Genomic DNA, 19,942 nt, shown 5'->3' on the forward strand with positions numbered 1-19,942 from the left:
ATTAATTTTAAAACATAATTATAATAAATACATGTTAAAAAATTACAAAGTTAATGGTGTTTTGATCCCAACACTCCTGTGGAGGAGAGAACTAATTTTTTCAAGTTGTCTCACTCTAAGTAAACGAATTTTTCAAAATTGAAGTAAGAATAAACTGACAATTTTGTGTATAGTACATCTTATTTTTTCATTTTAAACTGATATATTCATGACCAACTATGGTAATAATAATCTCCAGAAGCCAGCAAATGTTAGTGATGAATTACCAGCATTCACAGCAGCCACTTGGAGTCTTATCCAAGATAAGATTCTTGCTATCATTATTTCTATGTTATTATCTCTCAAATTTTAATGGAGGTGCAGCTGTAATACAGTTACTGCTCTTGGGATACATTATTTTATTAATGACGCCTGTTACCTTTCAGGTTCTGATCCTCTAAGTTATTTTTATGTTTTGTCCAAATAATGAGTAGGTTATTACCAAAGCAATTTGTAAATTAATAAAATTCTAGCATCTTTGAGGTATTTAAAAGGTGGGGAATGTTTATTTTGTAGGGTTACTCTGGTTCAAATGTTATAAATTCTATAACTTTTAAAAATATTAACTTTTCTGTTTATAAAAGCCTATAAGCAGTACCTGGTATGACTACTGGGGAGCTGATTATGGTACCTATAATTATAATCCTTACATTGGAGGCCTGGGGATGCCTGTAGCAAAGCCACCATCAAACACAGAGAAGAATGGATCCCAGACTGTCAGTGTTTCAGTATCTCAAGGTAAGTGTGCATATTTTAAAACATATACTAAGGAGGTTGTAGGTAAATTTGTGTTTGAGAATAACCATTTTGAGTACACAGTTCATGAGTTGCTATCACCAGTGTGCTGCCTTTATTGTTTTTTAAATGTTTTTGGCTTCCTCTTCTCTTCTCTTCTCTTCTCTTCTCTTCTCTTCTCTTCTCTTCTCTTCTCTTCTCTTCTCTTCTCTTTCTTTCTTTTCTTTCTTTCTTTCTTTCTTTCTTTTTTTTTTGAGACAGGGTTTTTCTGTGTAGCCTTGGTTGTCCTGGGACTCTCTCTGTAGACCAGGCTGGCTTTAAACTCAAAGAGATCCGTCTGCCTCTGCCTCTTGAGTGAGTGGATTAAAGGCTTGTGCCACTACCTGGCTCTGTCAGCATATTTAAATAGCTTTTATTTCTTGATTGTTCACTCTGGTTTCTCTTTCAAAGTAACATTAACCCTAACCTATTGGATGGTTGTTTGATATGTGAACTGAGAATACATTATTTTACTTTGTCATAATTTCTTTTACTTTGTGATTATAACATAATTAAATCGTTTCCCATTCCTTTTCCTATTCCAAACATCCCCAAATACCTCTTCTTGCTCTTTTTTAAATCCAGGGTCTCTTTTTCCATTCATTGTTATGTATGTATGTATATATGTATGTGTGTATGCATGCATTCATAAATGCATAAATATATCCTACTCAGTGTAGAATTTCACTTATATGCATGTTTTCGGGCTGCCTGGGCAGTCATATTGGTGAGATTTCATGGGTGTACCATCGGACATTATTAGGAAAAGTCTCACAGTAAATTCCCTAATCATTTGGCTGTTAACTATCTTTCTTCCCTTTCTTACATGGTGTTTTCTGAACCTTATGTACAAGTGTGTTTTCTTGATGTGTCCATTGGAATTAGGCTCCATAGCTCTGCATTTTGATTGATTGTTTTTTGATTTGTTTTGTTTTTGTAATGGTTCCCATCTTTTGGAAAGAGAAATACCCCTGCTAGGGGTAAAAACTCCACCTGTCTATGGGCATAAAGATTAATGTTTGAATTGTTGTTAGGGATTATGCTAATTTAGAAAAGTGATTGTAGGTTGTTCTCCAAATTCTATGACTTCACTAGTACTTATTTGTCTAGGTTTCCAGTACCAGGCATGGTTTCTTTCTTGTTGAGCAGGTCTAAGTTCAGTTAGAGAGTGACTACTGTACTCTTCAGGTTATAGTGCCATGCTGGTTATTGTTATAGTTAGTGGACATCGTGGATGGATAGGACTGTTTGTTGCTCTTCTCCTTTGAACACTTACATGGTACTTTCTGCTACCATGAAAGCTGGTCTTTAGGGAGGAAACATTCAGGTTAGTTCCAACTTAGGGGGTCTCTGGACTCTGTTTCTGAGGTGCATGGTATCTTCAGCAATAGGGTCTTAACTAAGCTTTCAATGGAATTTATTACTGTTTTAGTGACTGTTACTATATAATAAGTGTATTTCTGTGTATCTATACATTTATCTATGTCTAGTGTGATAAGCTAACAGTTATTTTAATGTCTGATAGTTCCCTGTTGAGTTTCTTTTTGTTTTCTCTTTTTGTCAGAAAGGAAAGCTATTTACCATTCTTTAATGTATTTCCTTCTGTTGTCACTGCATCATTTATTTATTCCGCCTGTCTCTATACCATTTATTTCCCATCTTTAATCTGCATGCTCAGATAGTCTCTCTGGTTTAATTCTGATACCACATGCTAGGATTTCTGTTTGTGAAGTAAAACCTTCATCACCCCTTTCTGGGATCATGTTTCCACGTTTTCTATGGTAGGAAGTACATGAGTAATAAGTATTGTGCGATAATGCTTTTGTTTACTGTAAAGATTTGTCACTTGTATTGGTTTACTAAAGTGCTGATTGGCCTATAGCCAGGTAGGAAGTTTATGTGGGACAGCCAGACTAGTAGAATTCTGGGAAAGGGAAAGGCAGAGACACAATTGTCAGCTAGATGCAAAGGAAGCAAGGTGAGAATGCCTTACTGAGAAAATGTACCAAGCCACGTGGCTAAACATAAATAAGACCTATGGTTTAATTTATTTTGTAAGAGCTATTTAGTAATAAGCCTGAGCTATTTGACCAACAGCTTATAATTAATATAAGCGTTTGTGTGTTTATTTGGGACTGAACAACTGTGGGACCAGACAGGCCAGAAACTCTGTCTACAAATAATTGATCAGTTATCTTTTCCTCCCTATTGTAGCTTTAGATGCTCGTCTAGAAGTTGGCCTTGAACAGCAAGCAGAACTTATGTTGAAAATGATGTCTACTCTGGAAGCAGATTCTATTTTACAAGCATTAACAAATACATCTCCTACCTGTAGGTTTAATTATTACTGAGTATCTGGTATTATTCCCCAAAAACAAGTTTAAAATTCTGTGTCTATGGTAATTCAGCCTCTGTGATTTGGTAGCTTGTTGTTAAATAAGATAGTGTATTCACAAGTGGACATTTGGGGAACATGCCAAATACAGTTCCATATAAATTGAGTCCAAAAACCTAAAGCATGTGCTGTTGTGAGATTGAGGAAATTCTAGGGAATACTGCATAACTCATTACTTATATCATACATCCATGATACACCCAACTTTTAAAAAATTTTTATTCAGAAGAAAGCATCTTTATTCTGAAATAAGGGGCTGGATGGTATAAGTGAAATTACAGCTAAAGGTCTCCTAACTGAACCCCAGAATTGAGAAAAATAATTAATTAATTTATTTTCATTTTATTTCGAGACAAGGTTTCTTTGCGTAACAGTCCTTACTGTCCTGGAACTCACTCTGTATCCCAGGCTGGTCTCAAACTCACAGAGATCACCTGCCTCTGCCTCCTAAGTGCTGGGATTAAAGGCATGCACCACCACTCCTTGGTAAGGCGTACCTTTCTAATTATAGCAAAAAGAAGGCAAATTCTTTTTAATGGTCTGAACAGAGACAGGTGGTCTGCCAGCTTTGGGCATTGTTGATGTGGACGTACACTGCTAGATTTACTCTTGTCAGGGAAGTATATTTGAGGTATACATACCTTCTCCGAGACAAACATTAAGGAGTGGTGCAAAGGAAGAGGAGATAAAATTTTTTCTTTTAGGTATACACACCACTTCAGTTTTTCCTATGCTGACTGAATAAAGAACTATAAGTAGTTGGGAGTGTCTTGGGTGATCACTTATCTGTGAAGAGAAAAATGTATATTGGTTCATAAATTTGGAGTTTTAGACCTCTCCTGTATAAATAGAAAGTTTACAATCTGCATTCATTTCTACCTCAACAGAAGATGGAGGAATAAAAGGAAAAAAAAATCTCCACTATTAGTACATTAAAAGTACTCTGTATTATCTCCTATCTAATATGAGAGCTTCTTTTAATGGGTTCACTCCTCCACATGTTCCCCCAAGATCCATTTGGTTATTTGGTATTGCTTATTTAAAATTTCTTGAAAGCCTTTTTGAAATATACCTACTTTTGTTAATCTTCTGCCCTTGACTACTGTCCTGCACTCCAGGTATGTCTCTTTTTAGGGTAACAATATTCTGAATGTATGATAAAAGTTTTCATATTTTTTGCTTGCTGTAATATATTTTTATTAATTTTTGTGTCCTCTGGGCAGCATTAAATTGAGTCTAAAGTTCAGTCAAGGTTAAGAATGAATGAACCACAGAGTTCTGGGTCTAGGTCAGTAGTAGAACACCTTTTAGAGTGCTCTGTCCTAAGTTTAGTAGCACAATAAGAACAGCTGCTGCAGTTTATACACTGGAGTATTCTAAAATCACCTTTTTAGTAAGTAGCCAAGATTTTCCTTTCATTAACTTTGGATAAGTGTTAAGAGATAAGTGTTGTGAATTTGGGAGCCTTTCTTTTCCTTGTCTTCTTAAATGTATAATAATTCATAAATACAACTTTTCTAGATAATATTATAGAACAATGTACATAGTTTCACTGTAATGAAGTTTTTAGCCTGTTCTTGACTATTGATCAATTCACATGTATTTTGAAACTTATTCTGGTACTTGTGTTTGATTTTCAGTTTCACAATCTCCAACTGGAACAGATGATTCACTTCTAGGAAGTTTACAAGCAACAAACCAGAACAGCCAACTCATTATACAGTTATCATCTGTTCCAATGTTAAATGTTTGTTTCAATAAACTTTTTTCCATGCTTCAAGTCCATCATGTTCAGGTAGGACTTTAGGTGAAAGCAATGAATTTTGACATATTACTAGTTCCCTATTATTAGATGAAACTGACTGGAAAATTCTTAAACAACTTGACCATGACGGTTTCTTTGTTAAATTCAGTCAAGAAAAATTTTAGGAATACTTAATAATGCCTCTTCCTTAGTGATCAGCCATTTTTAATTTTCATGAATCTAAGCATTTGTACTTTTCTTTCTACTATGTACATATAAGCTTGTAATTGAAAAGAATTGACTAAGTTTTCATTGAGGAAAACATGGGGTATGAGATGAATTATACATTTTAATTCAGTTAAATTATAATCACCAAGAATTTTAAGATCTATTTCCTTGTGAACCAAATTTAAGTAACCAGAAGGCAATGAGAAACAAGTCATTTACTCATGATAAGTTTATAATCATGAAGATGTTTAAGTGCTACTTTGTAATATATTTTTCATTTCTTACTTTTTTTTTAAAGTTGGAATCACTTCTTCAGTTGTGGCTCACATTGAGCCTTAATTCTAGTTCATCAGGGAACAAAGAGAATGGAGCAGATATTTTTTTATATAATGCTAATCGAATACCTGTTATCTCATTAAATCAAGGTAAGGTTTCTTAGCTTGGAAACTGTTAATTTAATCCAAATAGTAAGTTTTTTAATGGTCATAATCAGATAAAAATGTACATTATTTTTATTGTTAGGGTTATATTATTTCAGTGAAAGAAGTACTTTATGGTTGGGTGTGGTGTCTCAAGCATTTATTTTCTGCATTTGAGAGCAGAGGCAGATGGATTTCTGTGAGTCTGAGGCTAACCTGTTCTGCATAGTGAGTTAGATTAACTAGCACTGCTTAGCGAGCCCGTCTCCAAACATTTAAATAACTAAATACATGGTTTATTCTTTTTGAAACTCAGTATGTATCCCTGCTTAATGTTTTTAATCAAGTGATCTGGCATGGGTTTTAGGCCAGCCTGGGTCTACCAAGTGGGTTCCAGTATAGCCAGGGTCGCATCATGAGAACCTGACTCAAAACACCTGAAAAAAAACTTTGATTTCCCTTCCCTTTCCTCTTTCTCCTCCCATTCCCCTCCTGGTCTTTATATGTAAATGTTTGTGTGTGAGTGTCTGTGTCAGTCTTTCTGGTTCGTTTCTGTGTGTCTGTGCGTGTACGCGCAGAGGAGTTCATCAGTTGTCCTAGTCTATTCCTGTCCTTTTTATTCCTTTGAGTCAGTCTCTTATTGAACCTGGATGTGGGTTGGCTGCCAGCAAGCCACAGCAATCCTCCTGTCTCTGCTTAATACTAAGGTCTTAGGTGTTGTACCTTCAACTTTTTCTGTGGGATCTGGAGATTTTAACTTGGATCCTTATATTTGTACAGCAAATGCTTTTTCATGCTGAGCTATCCCTTCAGCCTATTTGCATTAATTTTATGGTTTATTCTTCTCCTTGCTGTAATGTTTTGCTTCTTCGTTTTGGCGGCTCTTTTTCTTGTGTTTCTGCTTCTGTTGTTGGAAGCATTTTTTTCCTTTTCAGTAAAGATTTTCTCCCCTTGTGGCAGAGGAAGCTCATGTTTGTGTTAATTCCACCATGAAGTCTGTAAGTACAGGAATGTGCCCCGATATTGGATATGTGCAATATCCTGACACCCCTCACCTTAATCCTTCTACACTTTAATCCTTTAGTACTGCTCTTTTTAAACGTTTAACTAAAATTTTTCTTTCTCTAGGGCATTCACTCTTTGTCCCTTGTGTTAACATACCTACCCACTGCACAGTTGTAATGACTGGTGGTACACATTACTTCTTCAGAGTTGTGCCTTTTGTATGTATACTTGGTGACGTTTGGATAGGCATTTGCCCTTCTTGGTTTGTATAGCATCCTGGGTCCTCTGAAAAGGACACTTGAAAATTGGAAGCTTGTGATTTCGATGATTTTTGTGAGAGAGTATCCAACCATTTTCATAGATGATCAATGACTGCTTTCTAAAAGCTGGCCTGCAGAAACTGGAGAGACAGCTCAGCAGTTACAAGCATTTATTGTTCTTGTGGAGGATCCAAGTTTTGTTCCCACTACCCCACATGTTGACTTAGAACCATCTATAACTCCAGTTCTAGGGTCCACCACACCTCCTTCAACACCAAGCACACACGTGATATGCAGCATATGTCCAGGCAGTACACTCAAACACATAAAAATGAATACATTTTTTTGTTTGTTTTTTGTTTTTTTGATTTTTGAGACAGGGTTTCTCTGTAGTTTTTGGTGCCTGTCTGGGAACTAGCTCTTGTAGACCAGGTTGACCTTGAATTCACAGATCTGCCCGCCTCTCCCTCCCAAGTGCAGGGATTAAAGGCATGAGCCACCACTGGCAAAAAATGAATAAATCTTCAAAAATAGAAGTTGAGCTGGTTAGTTTTTCCCTTCCTCTTCCTTTCCTCATTTATCCTCTTCCCCCTCACCCTTTCTTGCTTTTTCCTCCCTTTCTTTTTGTCCTCTTTTCTCCCTTTTTTCTTTCCTTTGTTCTTGACAGGCTTAGTAACAAGGTTGGCCTTATTTAAACTTATGACCTCATCTTTGTAAGGCCTGGAATTAGAAGCACGTCACTTCTAATCTTTATGATGTTGCTTTGTTTTTTGTTTTGGTAAGACAATTTTCTAGATACATAGGCTAATTAACCTTTTAATTATAGGTTCAAAATATCTAATGGTCCTCATTTTTGAACTTGAAAATTGTGTCATTTGAATTTTAAAGTGCATCTGCTTTTGACATTCTAGGTCTTACAGAAGGACTCCCATTGTTTCCTTTCTTATAGCTGTCAACAAGCATCCTTGGAGCATGTTTTTAAGCAGTTTTGGGCCCTGGTCTGGCACATACTGCCATATTTGATGGGCATTGTGCACTTGAATAACTTTTTAGATTTCTCCAACTGTTCTTACTCCCCGCCTTGTGTCTCCTCTCTTCTCTCTCTGTCTCTGTCTCTGTCTGTCTGTCTGTCTCTCTCTCTCTCATGAGTGCTCTGTCTTCATGTATGCCTGCATTCCTGAAGTGGGCATCACATCCCTTCGTAGATGCTTATGAGCTACCTTACTGAGAATTGAATTCAGGACCTTTGGAAGAACAGCCTCTTAACCACTGAGCCATCTCTCCAGTTGTCTCTCCTTTTCTCCATCCTTTTTTTCCCCTCCCTCCCACTCTCCCTCCCTCCCTCCTTTTTTTTTCTTTTTCTTTTCTTTTTTTTTTTTTTTTTTAAGATAGGATTTGTCTGTGTAGTTCTGGCTGTTGCTCTATAGATCAGTCTGGCCTTGAACTCACAGAGGTTCCCCTGCTTCTGCCTCCCAAGTGCTAAGATTAAAGGGGTACACCACCACCACCCGCTCTTGCTTCTTTCTGTGTCTCCCAATCTACCTAATTAGTTTGAGTTTGAAATTTTATTGTTTTAATTGATCTAATGCATTCCATATTTTTCAGGGTGCCTTTTTATAAGATTTTTTTTCAAGAATATAACTTATAGAGAAATTACATTGGATGAAAATTTGTAATGATAACATTTCATTGCGTATTAACTTGCTGAGCTTTAAACTTGTCTTGTTATCGACTTTCTAAAATATTTATTTAACTTTATGTGTATGTATGTGCAGCGTGTGCATGTCGCTACTCACAGAGGTCAGAAGAGGTATAAGCTCTCCTGGGATTGGAGTTCATGCCTTTTTCATCTTGTGGGGATCTTATGCAGAGCAGTAAGGGCTCCTATCCACTGTGCCCTCTCTCCAGTCCTGTTGTTAGCGATTCTTGCAGTTTTATTTGTATTTGGTGGGGAATGGTTTTTGTTTGTGTATTTTAAAAATCCTAGCTTTAATTGAGGTAATTGTGAAGAAATAATTTGCCTTTTGTTTAAATCATTAGTAAACATTTAGTTATCCTGACTAATTATGGGTTTCTCTCTCTCTCTCTCTCTCTCTCTCTCTCTCTCTCTCTCTTTTATATAGCATCAATAACTAGCTTTCTCACAGTGCTAGCTTGGTATCCAAATACTTTGCTCCGGACATGGTGCCTTGTGCTTCATAGCCTAACACTCATGACAAACATGCAGCTTAATTGTAAGTTCAAAAATTTGTTTATATAGGTCACTGGCATGTACTTTAATAGTTCTAATAATAAGTTCTTGATGTATGTCATTCCATTAAATGAAATATTAATCTAAGGATTCGTTGCTTTTTTATTTTTTATGACATTATTTGGATGGATTTCATGTTTATTTAAACAAATTAATTTAATGGAAAACCTTTTAGATTGTGTAAAGTGTTGATCCACTTTCTGATTTATTTTATTTCCTATATAACTCTTTGATAGTGAAGATTAAGTTAGTGCAAAGGGTGTGTTTCCTATCTATATTTCACAGGATATAACCTGTCTATGACAAAAAGGAATAGAGTTTGCTTCAATTTATTTTAAAATTCTCCAAGTAAGTCTCTATTTTTCTGTTTCTGGAAAGGTTGTTACTCTAAAATAGGACACTTGAGATTTTGGTCCTTTTTACTTGTCTGTGCATTAAAGAAAGATGTATTGAATGTGATTTTACAGTCTGAAGAGAGGTGAGAGTACCCATGAGGTAGATGAGAAGAGAGAATGTAGTCCCAGCCTGTCTTCTGAGTAGAGGTTATTGAGCCCAGGGCTTCATGCATGTGAAGCAAACACTCTACCATAGGACTTTATCCACAACCCACTTTGTACTTTTGAGTATGAGACAGAGTCTTCCTGAGTTGCCATATGTGGCTTTGAACTCTGTTTATAGCTCTAGCAGTCCTAAGCTTGTGGTTTCTACTCTTGCTCCTGCATCCTCAGTAATTAGGATTACTGGCCAGCACCACAGGCTCATGTGATTGAACTCTACTTTAATAAGGAATTTAGATTTTTTTTTTTTTTTTTGGTAACAAAGAATTGCTTATAAACACTGCATTTCACTATTATTCGGAGTAATTTATTGCTTTCCTTACTCCCTCCCCCTTTTTTTTAACAGCTGGTTCCAGCAGTTCTATTGGAAATCAGGAGACTACAGCTCATTTGTTGGTTTCAGATCCAAACCTTATTCATGTGTTAGTGAAATTTCTTTCTGGTACAAGTCCACATGGGACGAATCAGCACAGCCCTCAGGTAATACAGTCTTTAACTAGTGATGTGCCCAAACCTTTCAGTAAACAGATTTGTAAAGTATAATTCTTTAAAAGTAGCCTTCCTGAAAGGCTGATAGTAAGCTTTTGTCTGTACAGATTCATTTTGTTTGAGGCAGTGTCTCACTATATAATCCTGTCTGTTCTGGAACTCACTACTAGACCAGGCTGACTTCGATCACACAGAGATTCACCTGCCTCTGCCTCCTGAAGGTTGGGATTAATGACAGGCACCACCATTCCCAGCTATTGTTAGTTTTTGAATAATTTAATAAACATTAAATTTTTTAGTGGGAATTAATGTTTTTCTGTAATTTCTCATTTAACGAGTGCTATTATTAAGGTTGACAATTAATTTAATTATTTTATGATATTAATGATATATCTTAACCAAAAAAAAACCCCTAAAATAATGCTCATGAATGAGCTTCATGCATCTCACTGTAGATTTCCTTCATATAAATTTCATTTATGTTGTAATTGTAATTCTAAAGTACCTTGGTGGGTTTTATTGTGTTTTCCTGTTCATAAATTCTTCTAGGATTGTCTATCATAGCAAATTAGAATAATAAAAATAAAGACCACTAGGTAGAAATTCTACAGAGACATCCTTAACCTGAGGCATGGTTCATTAAGTGCTGATCACCATCAGTTCTTTTATTTATGAGAAAGATGTTTGGGAAAGAAAATTTTTGGGACTTCGCATAGTTGTATTTCAGCTTTAGGGTGTAATTTTTAATTTTGTTGTTGTTTTGGTTTTTTTTTAAAAAGCTCTTATTTTACTAGGCACTGAAAACATGACCATTGGTTGAGTCAGTTAATCTGAGTTTTTTATGTTCATAAATGGTTTATTTGCATGTATGCCTGTGTAACAGGTGCTTGCCTGGTGAATATGGAGATCAGAAGAGGACTAGAATTATATAGACAGTAACCATGTGTGCTCATTGACCTGGCTTCTCTGGAAGAGCAGCTAATGTTTTTGATTACTGAGTCGTCTCTCTAGTCTCTAATTATTTTCTTTAGGAATCATATTTTTCATAAGGTTCATAAAAATCCATGCAAAATATTCTCATAGTGAATCTTTTTTAGTAATATAATCATAAAGAAATAAGATTAATAATAGATTATCAATTTTTAACTTATACGAAGTACTTGAGGACCTAAATCACAAATTTGCTTTTTCTGTCACTGTAAATATTCTCTTCTTCCTCTTAAGAAGCATTCTAACAGGATACCTCATGGCTTTACACCTGACCCTTTCAGGATGCCATTGGCATTGCTCAGTAGTTTTCAGTGAATATGCTTTTCTCTTCAGGTTGGTCCAACAGCTACACAAGCCATGCAGGAATTTCTGACTCGATTACAAGTGCATCTGTCTTCAACATGTCCTCAGATATTCAGTGAACTTTTGCTCAAGCTAATCCATATACTGTCTACAGAAAGGTAAATGACAGCATGTACTCCTGTACGTGTCCTGATATGACACAAATGAATACAAAGTCCTCCAAATACACCCCCCTGACACTAATTAGAATTTGTTTGAAACAAATAGGCCAGAGGATATTTGGGTTGAGAGTCTGTAGAGGAAACACTCATTTGGTGTTTTGGTATATCTTGGTCATTTTCATTTCATCTCGTTGGTTTTTTTTTTTTTCCCCCCAAGTCTTCCAGTTCCTGTTACAGTAGGTACTTCATAGCTCCACCTGTGTTTTATTGGTCTAATAGCTTAGTAAATTTTTAGCTAAAAGTTATTTTAAATTACTTAAATTCTTCAAAACTGCCTATAGTGATTTAATTTTTTAATTAATTCTGTCTGTGTTTCTGTCTCTGCAGGGGGGCCTTCCAGACAGGCCAAGGACCTCTTGATGCTCAAGTGAAGCTATTAGAATTTACTCTGGAACAGAACTTTGAAGTTGTCTCAGTTAGTACTATTTCTGCTGTGATAGAGTCTGTCACCTTCTTGGTGCATCACTATATCACTTGCTCAGACAAAGTCATGTCTAGAAGTGGATCAGATAGCTCTGTAGGTGCTCGAGCTTGCTTTGGGGGACTCTTTGCCAACCTCATTCGTCCAGGTGATGCAAAAGCCGTTTGTGGTGAAATGACAAGAGATCAACTCATGTTTGATTTGTTAAAACTTGTTAACATTTTAGTACAGCTGCCTCTTTCAAGCAATAGGGAATACAGCGCAAGAGTGTCCGTGACCACTAATACAACAGATAGTGTTTCCGATGAAGAAAAAGTCTCAGGAGGCAAAGATGTCAATGGAAGCAATACCAGTATTCCAGGATCTCCTGCCTATGTTGCTGACTTAGTCTTAGCCAACCAACAGATTATGAGCCAGATTTTGTCTGCTCTAGGCCTGTGTAATAGCAGTGCCATGGCAATGATAATTGGTATGTATTTGGAATCTTAATCTTAATCTTTTCTTGGTATTATACCTAGTCTTTTTTTTTTTTGTAGGATTTTTGCAAGAACTTAATGTTATTAGTAAATACTTTCATGGAATGACATTGTAGGCAATGGATTATCAAAAGATTGTATGTGTCAGTTTCAAAAATCTGAGAAACACAAAGTAAAGTAAGAAATCCAAATTAACCAGGCACAAACCTTTAATTCCAGCACTGAGAAGGAAAAAGAAGAAGGCTCTTTCTGAGTTTGAGGTCAACATGGTATACATAGGGAGTTATAGGTCAGTTAGGAAGACCCTGTGTCAAAAAAAAAAAAAAAAGGTCTTAAGTGCCATGATTTATATATAAATGTCTGTAATGACTTCAGTGTATTAGAGACCAGTAAGATGTACTTCTTGCTTGCTTCTATGATGCATATTTTATTATACTTTTACATGCCATTGTTTAGCTTTTCTATCATTTAGAAACGAATATATTGTATTACTTTGAATACACTTTAACAAAATGTGACAAAGTTAATTTCTGATACATTTTCTGCCTACTAGTATTTCTCCTCCCACCCCCTTGTTTTCGTATGTATGGTTATTTTATCTGGATGTCTACACCAAGTTCATGCAATGCCCTTGGAGTCTAGAAGAGGTCATCAGATCCCCTGTGACTGTAGTTATAGACAGTTGTGAGCTAGCTACCATATTGGTGCTATGAATCGAAACTGGTTCCTTGCCAGGTGGCGGTGGTATATGCCTTTTTTCAGCATTCAGGGGGCAGAGATAGACAGATCTCTGTATGTTTGAGGCCACCTGATCTACACAGCAAGTTCTAGACAGCCAGGGCTACCCAGAGAAATCCTCTCTCAAAAAACAAACAAAAATCTGGGTCCTCTGGAAGAGGAGACAGTACTTGTCATCTAGACTCTTTATTTTCTTCTTGACTCAATGCTAGAATTTAGAGTGAAATTATATGTTAGTCATATAGTATTATACGTTTTTATAGCAACTTACAGTGGGAGATCTCATGTAACTTGATGCCCCCACGAAACCATATTTTATTGGATATTGCTATAAATACTTTTATCTTTAGAGGTGTATGTGTTTGTGTCTGTCTGTCTGTCTCTATTCATGAGGAGGAGACTTACGTACCCATCTTTTAGTGTTTTTTTTAAACTGCCTTTTTAAACTTTTTTTTTTTTTTTTGGTTTTTATGTGTATAGTTTAAAAAATGTGTAATCTTTTATTAAACTAGGTGCAAGTGGCTTACATCTCACCAAACATGAAAACTTTCATGGTGGTTTAGATGCCATATCAGTTGGAGATGGATTATTTACAATATTGACAACACTTAGTAAGAAAGCCTCTACCGTCCACATGATGTTGCAGCCAATCTTGACCTACATGGCCTGTGGATACATGGGCAGACAAGTACGTTCATTCCAGCAGCAGCTGCAATAATTTGAACAGTTTGATAGTAATGCATGTAGAGAATTATATATCAGGCAGATTAATAGTTTTTACCTAATATGTCAGAAAATAACACAGTTATTGAACTGTTAATGAACAAAGTAAATTTTATTTCAGTTTTAATAGAAATTGAAGAATAAAATTCCTTTGCATGGTATTTTCAAAGATAAGTTAAGGGTTAGTAAAAGAAAATATAGACGGGGAAATAACACTACTACTTCTGCTTTCTCTGAGGTCGCATAGTTGACTATCAAGCTGTTACCGAGAACTACTTAAGATAGTCAACTCTTCAAAAATCACCTATCTTTCTTTTTAGTTAAGGGGATTAGTATAAATTTTTATTTAATGTAATATTTAAATTAATTCATTGGTAATTTCATACATTATAATTTGATCATATTAAGAAATATAATTGTCCAAATTCACAGGGACTTCTAAAATCACATTGTATTTATTTACCTTTTTAGGGTTCTCTTGCTACTTGCCAGTTATCTGAACCATTGTTGTGGTTTATTTTGAGAGTATTGGATACTAGTGATGCCTTGAAAGCATTCCATGATATGGGTAAGATAAAATCCCATATGCTATCATTTTAGCATGATCTTGGTATTATTATGTATTCATTTTTATATTCTGTGAATTCTTGATGTCCAGTATTATTTCTCTGATTGTTTTTATTTGGTACTCTTTGTGAGTTAGGTGGAGTTCAGCTTATTTGCAACAATATGGTTACCAGTACAAGAGCTATTGTGAACACTGCAAGAAGTATGGTGTCAACTATTATGAAATTTCTTGATTCTGGTCCAAATAAAGCTGTTGACAGCACTTTGAAAACAAGAATCCTTGCCTCTGAGCCTGACAATGCAGAAGGGATCCATAACTTTGCACCCCTTGGTAAGAAAACTGTCCTTGACTCATTACTATGAGTTGATATAGGATAATGTGAAACAAAATTAGTTGTTGACACAGTTGATATTAGATTAGTACCATTTTAAATATAAGCAGTTGCTTTTATAGGCTGTCAATACCAGAACAATTCTACTAAAGAACAAAGATTTTAACAGGTTTCTTTTTCTATTTTTTTTTTTTAAAGTAAAAGAGTTTCTTTCAACTTCCAAGTTGAAATAGATGTACAGTGTATGGACCTATGGCATTTTTAGGTCTGTTTTCTCTTTAAATGTTAATCAGCTTTAAAGAACTTAAATATTAATATCTTAAAGGCTTATTTTAAATATGTATTCCTTTATTCTGCATTTCTTTTCATGCTTTTTTTAATGCTGTTTCATTAAGATGAACATTTGAGAAATAAAGATCATTACTTTCATGGTAAAAAGTATTGTGGACAGAGTTGGTGGGTTTGGGGGGGGGGTTCTTTTTCTTTTTTTTTTTCCACAGAGATCCACCTGCCTCTGCCTCCTGAGTACTGTATTAAAGGCATGTGCCTCCGTTGCTTGGCATAGAGCTTGCTTCTTAATTTAAAGATTGCACTAGACTGTGTTCACTAGCAATCATTTGTCATCTGAATAATGAACTTGTCACCTTATCAGTCTTACTATTGGGAATACTTTGATAATCATGCTTGGTGACTGTAAGTGTTGCAGTTCCACCAGATGTTTATTTTCTGTTCTTTTTGTTGTTTAATATTTATGCTATCTGAATATTTCTCAATGTCTTGCTGTATCTTTTCACAAGTTTATATGTTAATTAAGTTGTTTTTTATAGGTACAATCACATCTAGTAGTCCTACTGCCCAACCAGCTGAGGTGCTTTTGCAAGCCACACCACCCCATAGAAGGGCTCGTTCTGCTGCTTGGTCCTACATCTTTCTCCCAGAGGAGGCTTGGTGTGACCTTACTATCCACCTGCCTTCAGCAGTGTTGCTTAAGGAGATACATATTCAGCCTCACCTTGCATCTCTTGCAAGTGAGTATTATGATGCACTATGAGAATAACACTAATTTAGAAACAGGTGAAATGGAAAGTACTATTGAGCAAGCCACAATATAGTCACATTTGATTTTAGGCTGTATGTGTATTTAATCAGTTTTGAGTGGATTATTTTAAATTATCACCAAGTAAGTAATTTCTTATTAAATGAAATGGTGTCTTTTTTGCATTATTGTTTATTTCATTTGGTTGTTAATTAGATACACTTTATCAAAATATTTTAGAGTAAATTCTTTAAAATATTTGAAAAAAATCAGTTTCTTAGGTACAGAACTCTGTAGTGTATTCATTAATAGTACTTGATACTGTTTTTCACTTTCTGTCACTTAGATTCTTATATTAAGACTGTTACATTCATTTGCTTCTCATTGTTATCCAGTGTCACTCAGTTGTCTGGAAACTCTGGGAGATTTCATAGATTGTTACTGTGTTTGAAAGAATATTTTTATTTGAAAGGTAGGCTCATTTAGTTATGTTATCCAAACTATTCTCTAATCACATACAGCTAATATAAGGTGAAAGTCAGGCATAATGCCATGCGCTTATAATTTAATCTCAGGGGAGTATGATGTAGGAGGGTCTTAAGCTTGAGCTAGCCTGCATTACCAGATAAAATAAAACAACGCTGAAAGAATAATATAGTCTAAAACCTTATTTTAGCAGGTCAAAAAATGTAGCACAGCCGGGCGGTGGTGGCGCACGCCTTTAATCCCAGCACTCAGGCAGAGGCAGACGGATCTCTGTGAGTTCGAGGCCAGCCTGGTCTACAAGAGCTAGTTCTGGGACAGGAACCAAAAGCTACGGAGAAACCCTGTCTCGAAAAACCAAAAAAAAAAAAAAAAAAAAAAAAAAAGTAGCACAATTAATAAAAACCCAGAGACAGATTGGGGTTCAACCTGAAGTTCAGACAAGCCAAACAGCCAGCCACTGGCTGTTTCCTCTACCTCAGTACAAAATGATTCTGCCTCCAGGAATCTCAGAATGAGACTGTGTTTGAGAGCTGTCATCATTTGTTTTATATTCCTCTCTAGGACTGGGAATAAAGGCGTACACCACTATCGCCCAGTTTTCTGTGACAAACTAGAGTGGCTACTGGGCTTAAAGGTGTGTGTTACCACTGCCTGGTCTGTAAGGCTGACCAGTGTAACGCCCATACTACCTGATGGTATGTGAGCCGGAAACTAAGTTGGAGACTTAAAAATAAATGCACACACAGGCAGACACGGGGATATGGGTCCTCCTTGATACAAGAGTGCCAAATTTATTGTTCTCCAGGGAATCTGATATAGAAATCCTTAACTAATAGCCAAGCCCAGCTCTCAGGATTTTTCAGCTGCAGGCCTCATGCTCAGATCAGCTGCAGGCACAGGAGTTTTGCTCAGTTCACTCCGGCAAACAAAGGATCTGAGGCAAACAAAAAAGTCAAGGAGCCAGGGGTCTACAGACCAGTAAGCCCGTTTTACTCTCTGATCTTTAGGCAAGCCTTATTTATTAAAATATTAATGAAATATCACTACATTTTCTTTTTTTGTTTATAATAAAAAATGAAAGCTATAACTAATATAAGAAAACCTATATAATGACTATATGCAATATATACAGGCAATAAATACATCATTTAAAAGACAAAGTACTGCTTGACAGAGTAACATATGCTCCTATCTCTATCTATTTAGGCTTGGTAGGATTAAAGTTCAGGGTCTCTTGGGCATCATAATGAGTGAGCAACTTAGGGGGGCCTAGTTTTAAGGTAAAAACAGTGAAATGGTCTAGTGATGTAATTCATTGATGCTACATTTTCCTATTAGACGCTGGCTTCAATCTCTAGCATTCTTTCTTAACTTCCTTTCCTCCACAGTGAACTAAAGTTCATTTAGGTGATTCTGAAATGAAAGAGCTTTTATTTGGGAGTTGATTGGTTGTATAAATGTGGATAGATTTTACATGTGGGAATGAGGAAAGCAAGTACAATGTAGGTGGAGAGAGCAGATTATTTATGCATGCTTAACGAACATTTACTGTATGTGTTCCAATGAAAACTGAATAAACTTATTAATTAGTCGTGGGAATTTCTAGTGTTTTTGATTTTTTTTTTTTTTTGGAGACAGGGTTTCTCTGTGGCTTTGGAGCCTGTCCTGGAGCTAGCTCAGTAGACCAGGCTGGTCTCGAACTCACAGAGATCTGCCTGCCTCTGCCTCCCGAGTGCTGGGATTAAAGGCGTGCACCACCATTGCCCGGCTGTTTTTGATTTATTATGCATGTAAATAAATATAGCTAATAGTTTCTTGAAGTGTATTTAAAGTTTTAGTTTACAAAGTTTTTTAAATTTCTCTAATCCATAGTGTAAGTGGCATTTAATTGCCAGCTAATAAAATTATACTTAGTGTGTTTATCATTGGAGTTAAAAACAACCAATTTTCAAGATTTTTCTTTGATAGATACGTTTCCTCTATAGTTCTGTGATGTGGGTAGTAATGACCCTGTGGGAGTTGCCAGTTGTACCTCACTGGGATTACTTAAATAACAAGAATTGATTTACTTTTAACATTTAAGACTGGTACAGGTTTAAAGTGCAAACAAAATTTAAGGTGAAACCAGTTTTAAAATTAACTTGCAAATTTAAACAGTGTTGCAAATTGCAGTATGAAGTCCTGAACCATATTCTGTTCTTCTCAAATTATTTTAAATAGCTAATCTTAACATTAACTTAATATAGTGTTCATGACAGTTTTGGTAGAACAGGAATAATAAATAATTGCTTTTTAGGTTGGAATATTTTGCCTTTTGGGAGTATCAGTTAATGTGTGTATTGAAATCCACAGTTACTGTTTCCTTAGGTGAATATTTCAGTATTTGTGATTATTTTAATTATTGAAGGTTATATTAAAATATCTAATATTATGATGGATGTTTGTGGCAAGGTATTATTTGTTCTATATAATACTTTAGTAAGTTTATAGTGTAGATACCTGGACGCTGCCAAATTAGTGGAATTTGTATTAGAGTGTGTCATCTAGTTTACTTTTGTGTGTGTGTGTGTGTGTGTGTTTGTGAATATTCATTTCTTTCTTTCTGTAGCCTGCCCATCCTCAGTGTCTGTTGAAGTAAGTGCAGATGGAGTTAATATGCTACCTTTGTCAACTCCTGTTGTCACTAGTGGTCTCACCTACATAAAAATTCAACTTGTCAAAGCTGAGGTAGCTTCTGCTGTCTGCCTCAGACTACATCGTCCTCGGGATGCTAGCACACTAGGCCTTTCACAGATTAAATTATTAGGCCTAACTGCTTTTGGGACCACGTCCTCAGCCACAGTTAATAATCCCTTTCTTCCATCTGAAGATCAAGTTTCCAAAACAAGGTATGTTTTTTATTTCTTACTCTTAAAAGATCTCTGTGAGTTCAAGGCCAACGTGGTCTACAGAATGAGTTATAGGACAGCTGGGGCTACACAGAGAGTCTCTGTCTCAAAAAAAAAAAAAAAAGGAAAGAAAGTATGTGTTCTGTGATACATTTTCTATGTTAGATCATAATAAGTTGTTCTGTGGGTGTTTATATAATTCCTAGTTCTCTGGGGTGTAATGAAATATTTTGTGGGGTATAGCAATGAAACAGTAAGTTGAGGTGCATGTGTATTTAGTCTGTGAGTTGACCCATGTCGTGTCTAGTATGTTTGTTTTTCTAGGTTTCAGTTTTGGGATTATAATCTTGCTTTAGGAATTCCCAAGTACTTGCAACAGTGAACCCAATCTTTATTGTGATTGATCAATGTCAGTTAATAAGAGTATCATTTCACCCATACAAGGGTCTGAAGGTCCCCTCTGTGGGCATTATCCTATTCAGAAAACTTACTGTGTGTTTAATTCAGTACTGTGTTTTCAGCATTCCAGAACGTTTTAAAGATAAATTCTGTTTTATTCCTGCAATAATTAAGGTACTTATGTTAATATACGTATACTTT

General features: G+C 35.8%; 1 protein-coding gene across 11 annotated transcripts in view; it reads left to right on the plus strand.

Moving 5' to 3' along the window:
• Birc6 (baculoviral IAP repeat containing 6) overlaps positions 1-19,942 on the plus strand; it is a 189,692-nt gene that overhangs the window by 105,548 nt on the left and 64,202 nt on the right. For all 11 annotated transcript variants that reach the window (XR_007595527.1, XM_050162966.1, XM_050162964.1 and 8 more), the window contains 13 exons: positions 624-777; positions 3,028-3,144; positions 4,849-5,003; positions 5,479-5,605; positions 8,988-9,098; positions 10,019-10,152; positions 11,485-11,612; positions 12,003-12,565; positions 13,823-13,998; positions 14,505-14,601; positions 14,737-14,931; positions 15,760-15,960; positions 19,063-19,342. Coding sequence is in view for 10 of the 11 variants with exons in the window: in XM_050162966.1 (XP_050018923.1) it covers positions 624-777; positions 3,028-3,144; positions 4,849-5,003; positions 5,479-5,605; positions 8,988-9,098; positions 10,019-10,152; positions 11,485-11,612; positions 12,003-12,565; positions 13,823-13,998; positions 14,505-14,601; positions 14,737-14,931; positions 15,760-15,960; positions 19,063-19,342 (2,438 nt within the window). In the remaining variant the exon portion in view is untranslated. The remainder of the gene's footprint in view (positions 1-623; positions 778-3,027; positions 3,145-4,848; positions 5,004-5,478; positions 5,606-8,987; positions 9,099-10,018; positions 10,153-11,484; positions 11,613-12,002; positions 12,566-13,822; positions 13,999-14,504; positions 14,602-14,736; positions 14,932-15,759; positions 15,961-19,062; positions 19,343-19,942) is intronic.

Source organism: Alexandromys fortis, unplaced genomic scaffold (genome assembly GCF_014885135.2).
Source record: "Alexandromys fortis isolate MF-2015 unplaced genomic scaffold, M_Fortis_MF-2015_v1.1 scaffold_148, whole genome shotgun sequence".
Lineage (NCBI taxonomy): Eukaryota > Metazoa > Chordata > Mammalia > Rodentia > Cricetidae > Alexandromys > Alexandromys fortis.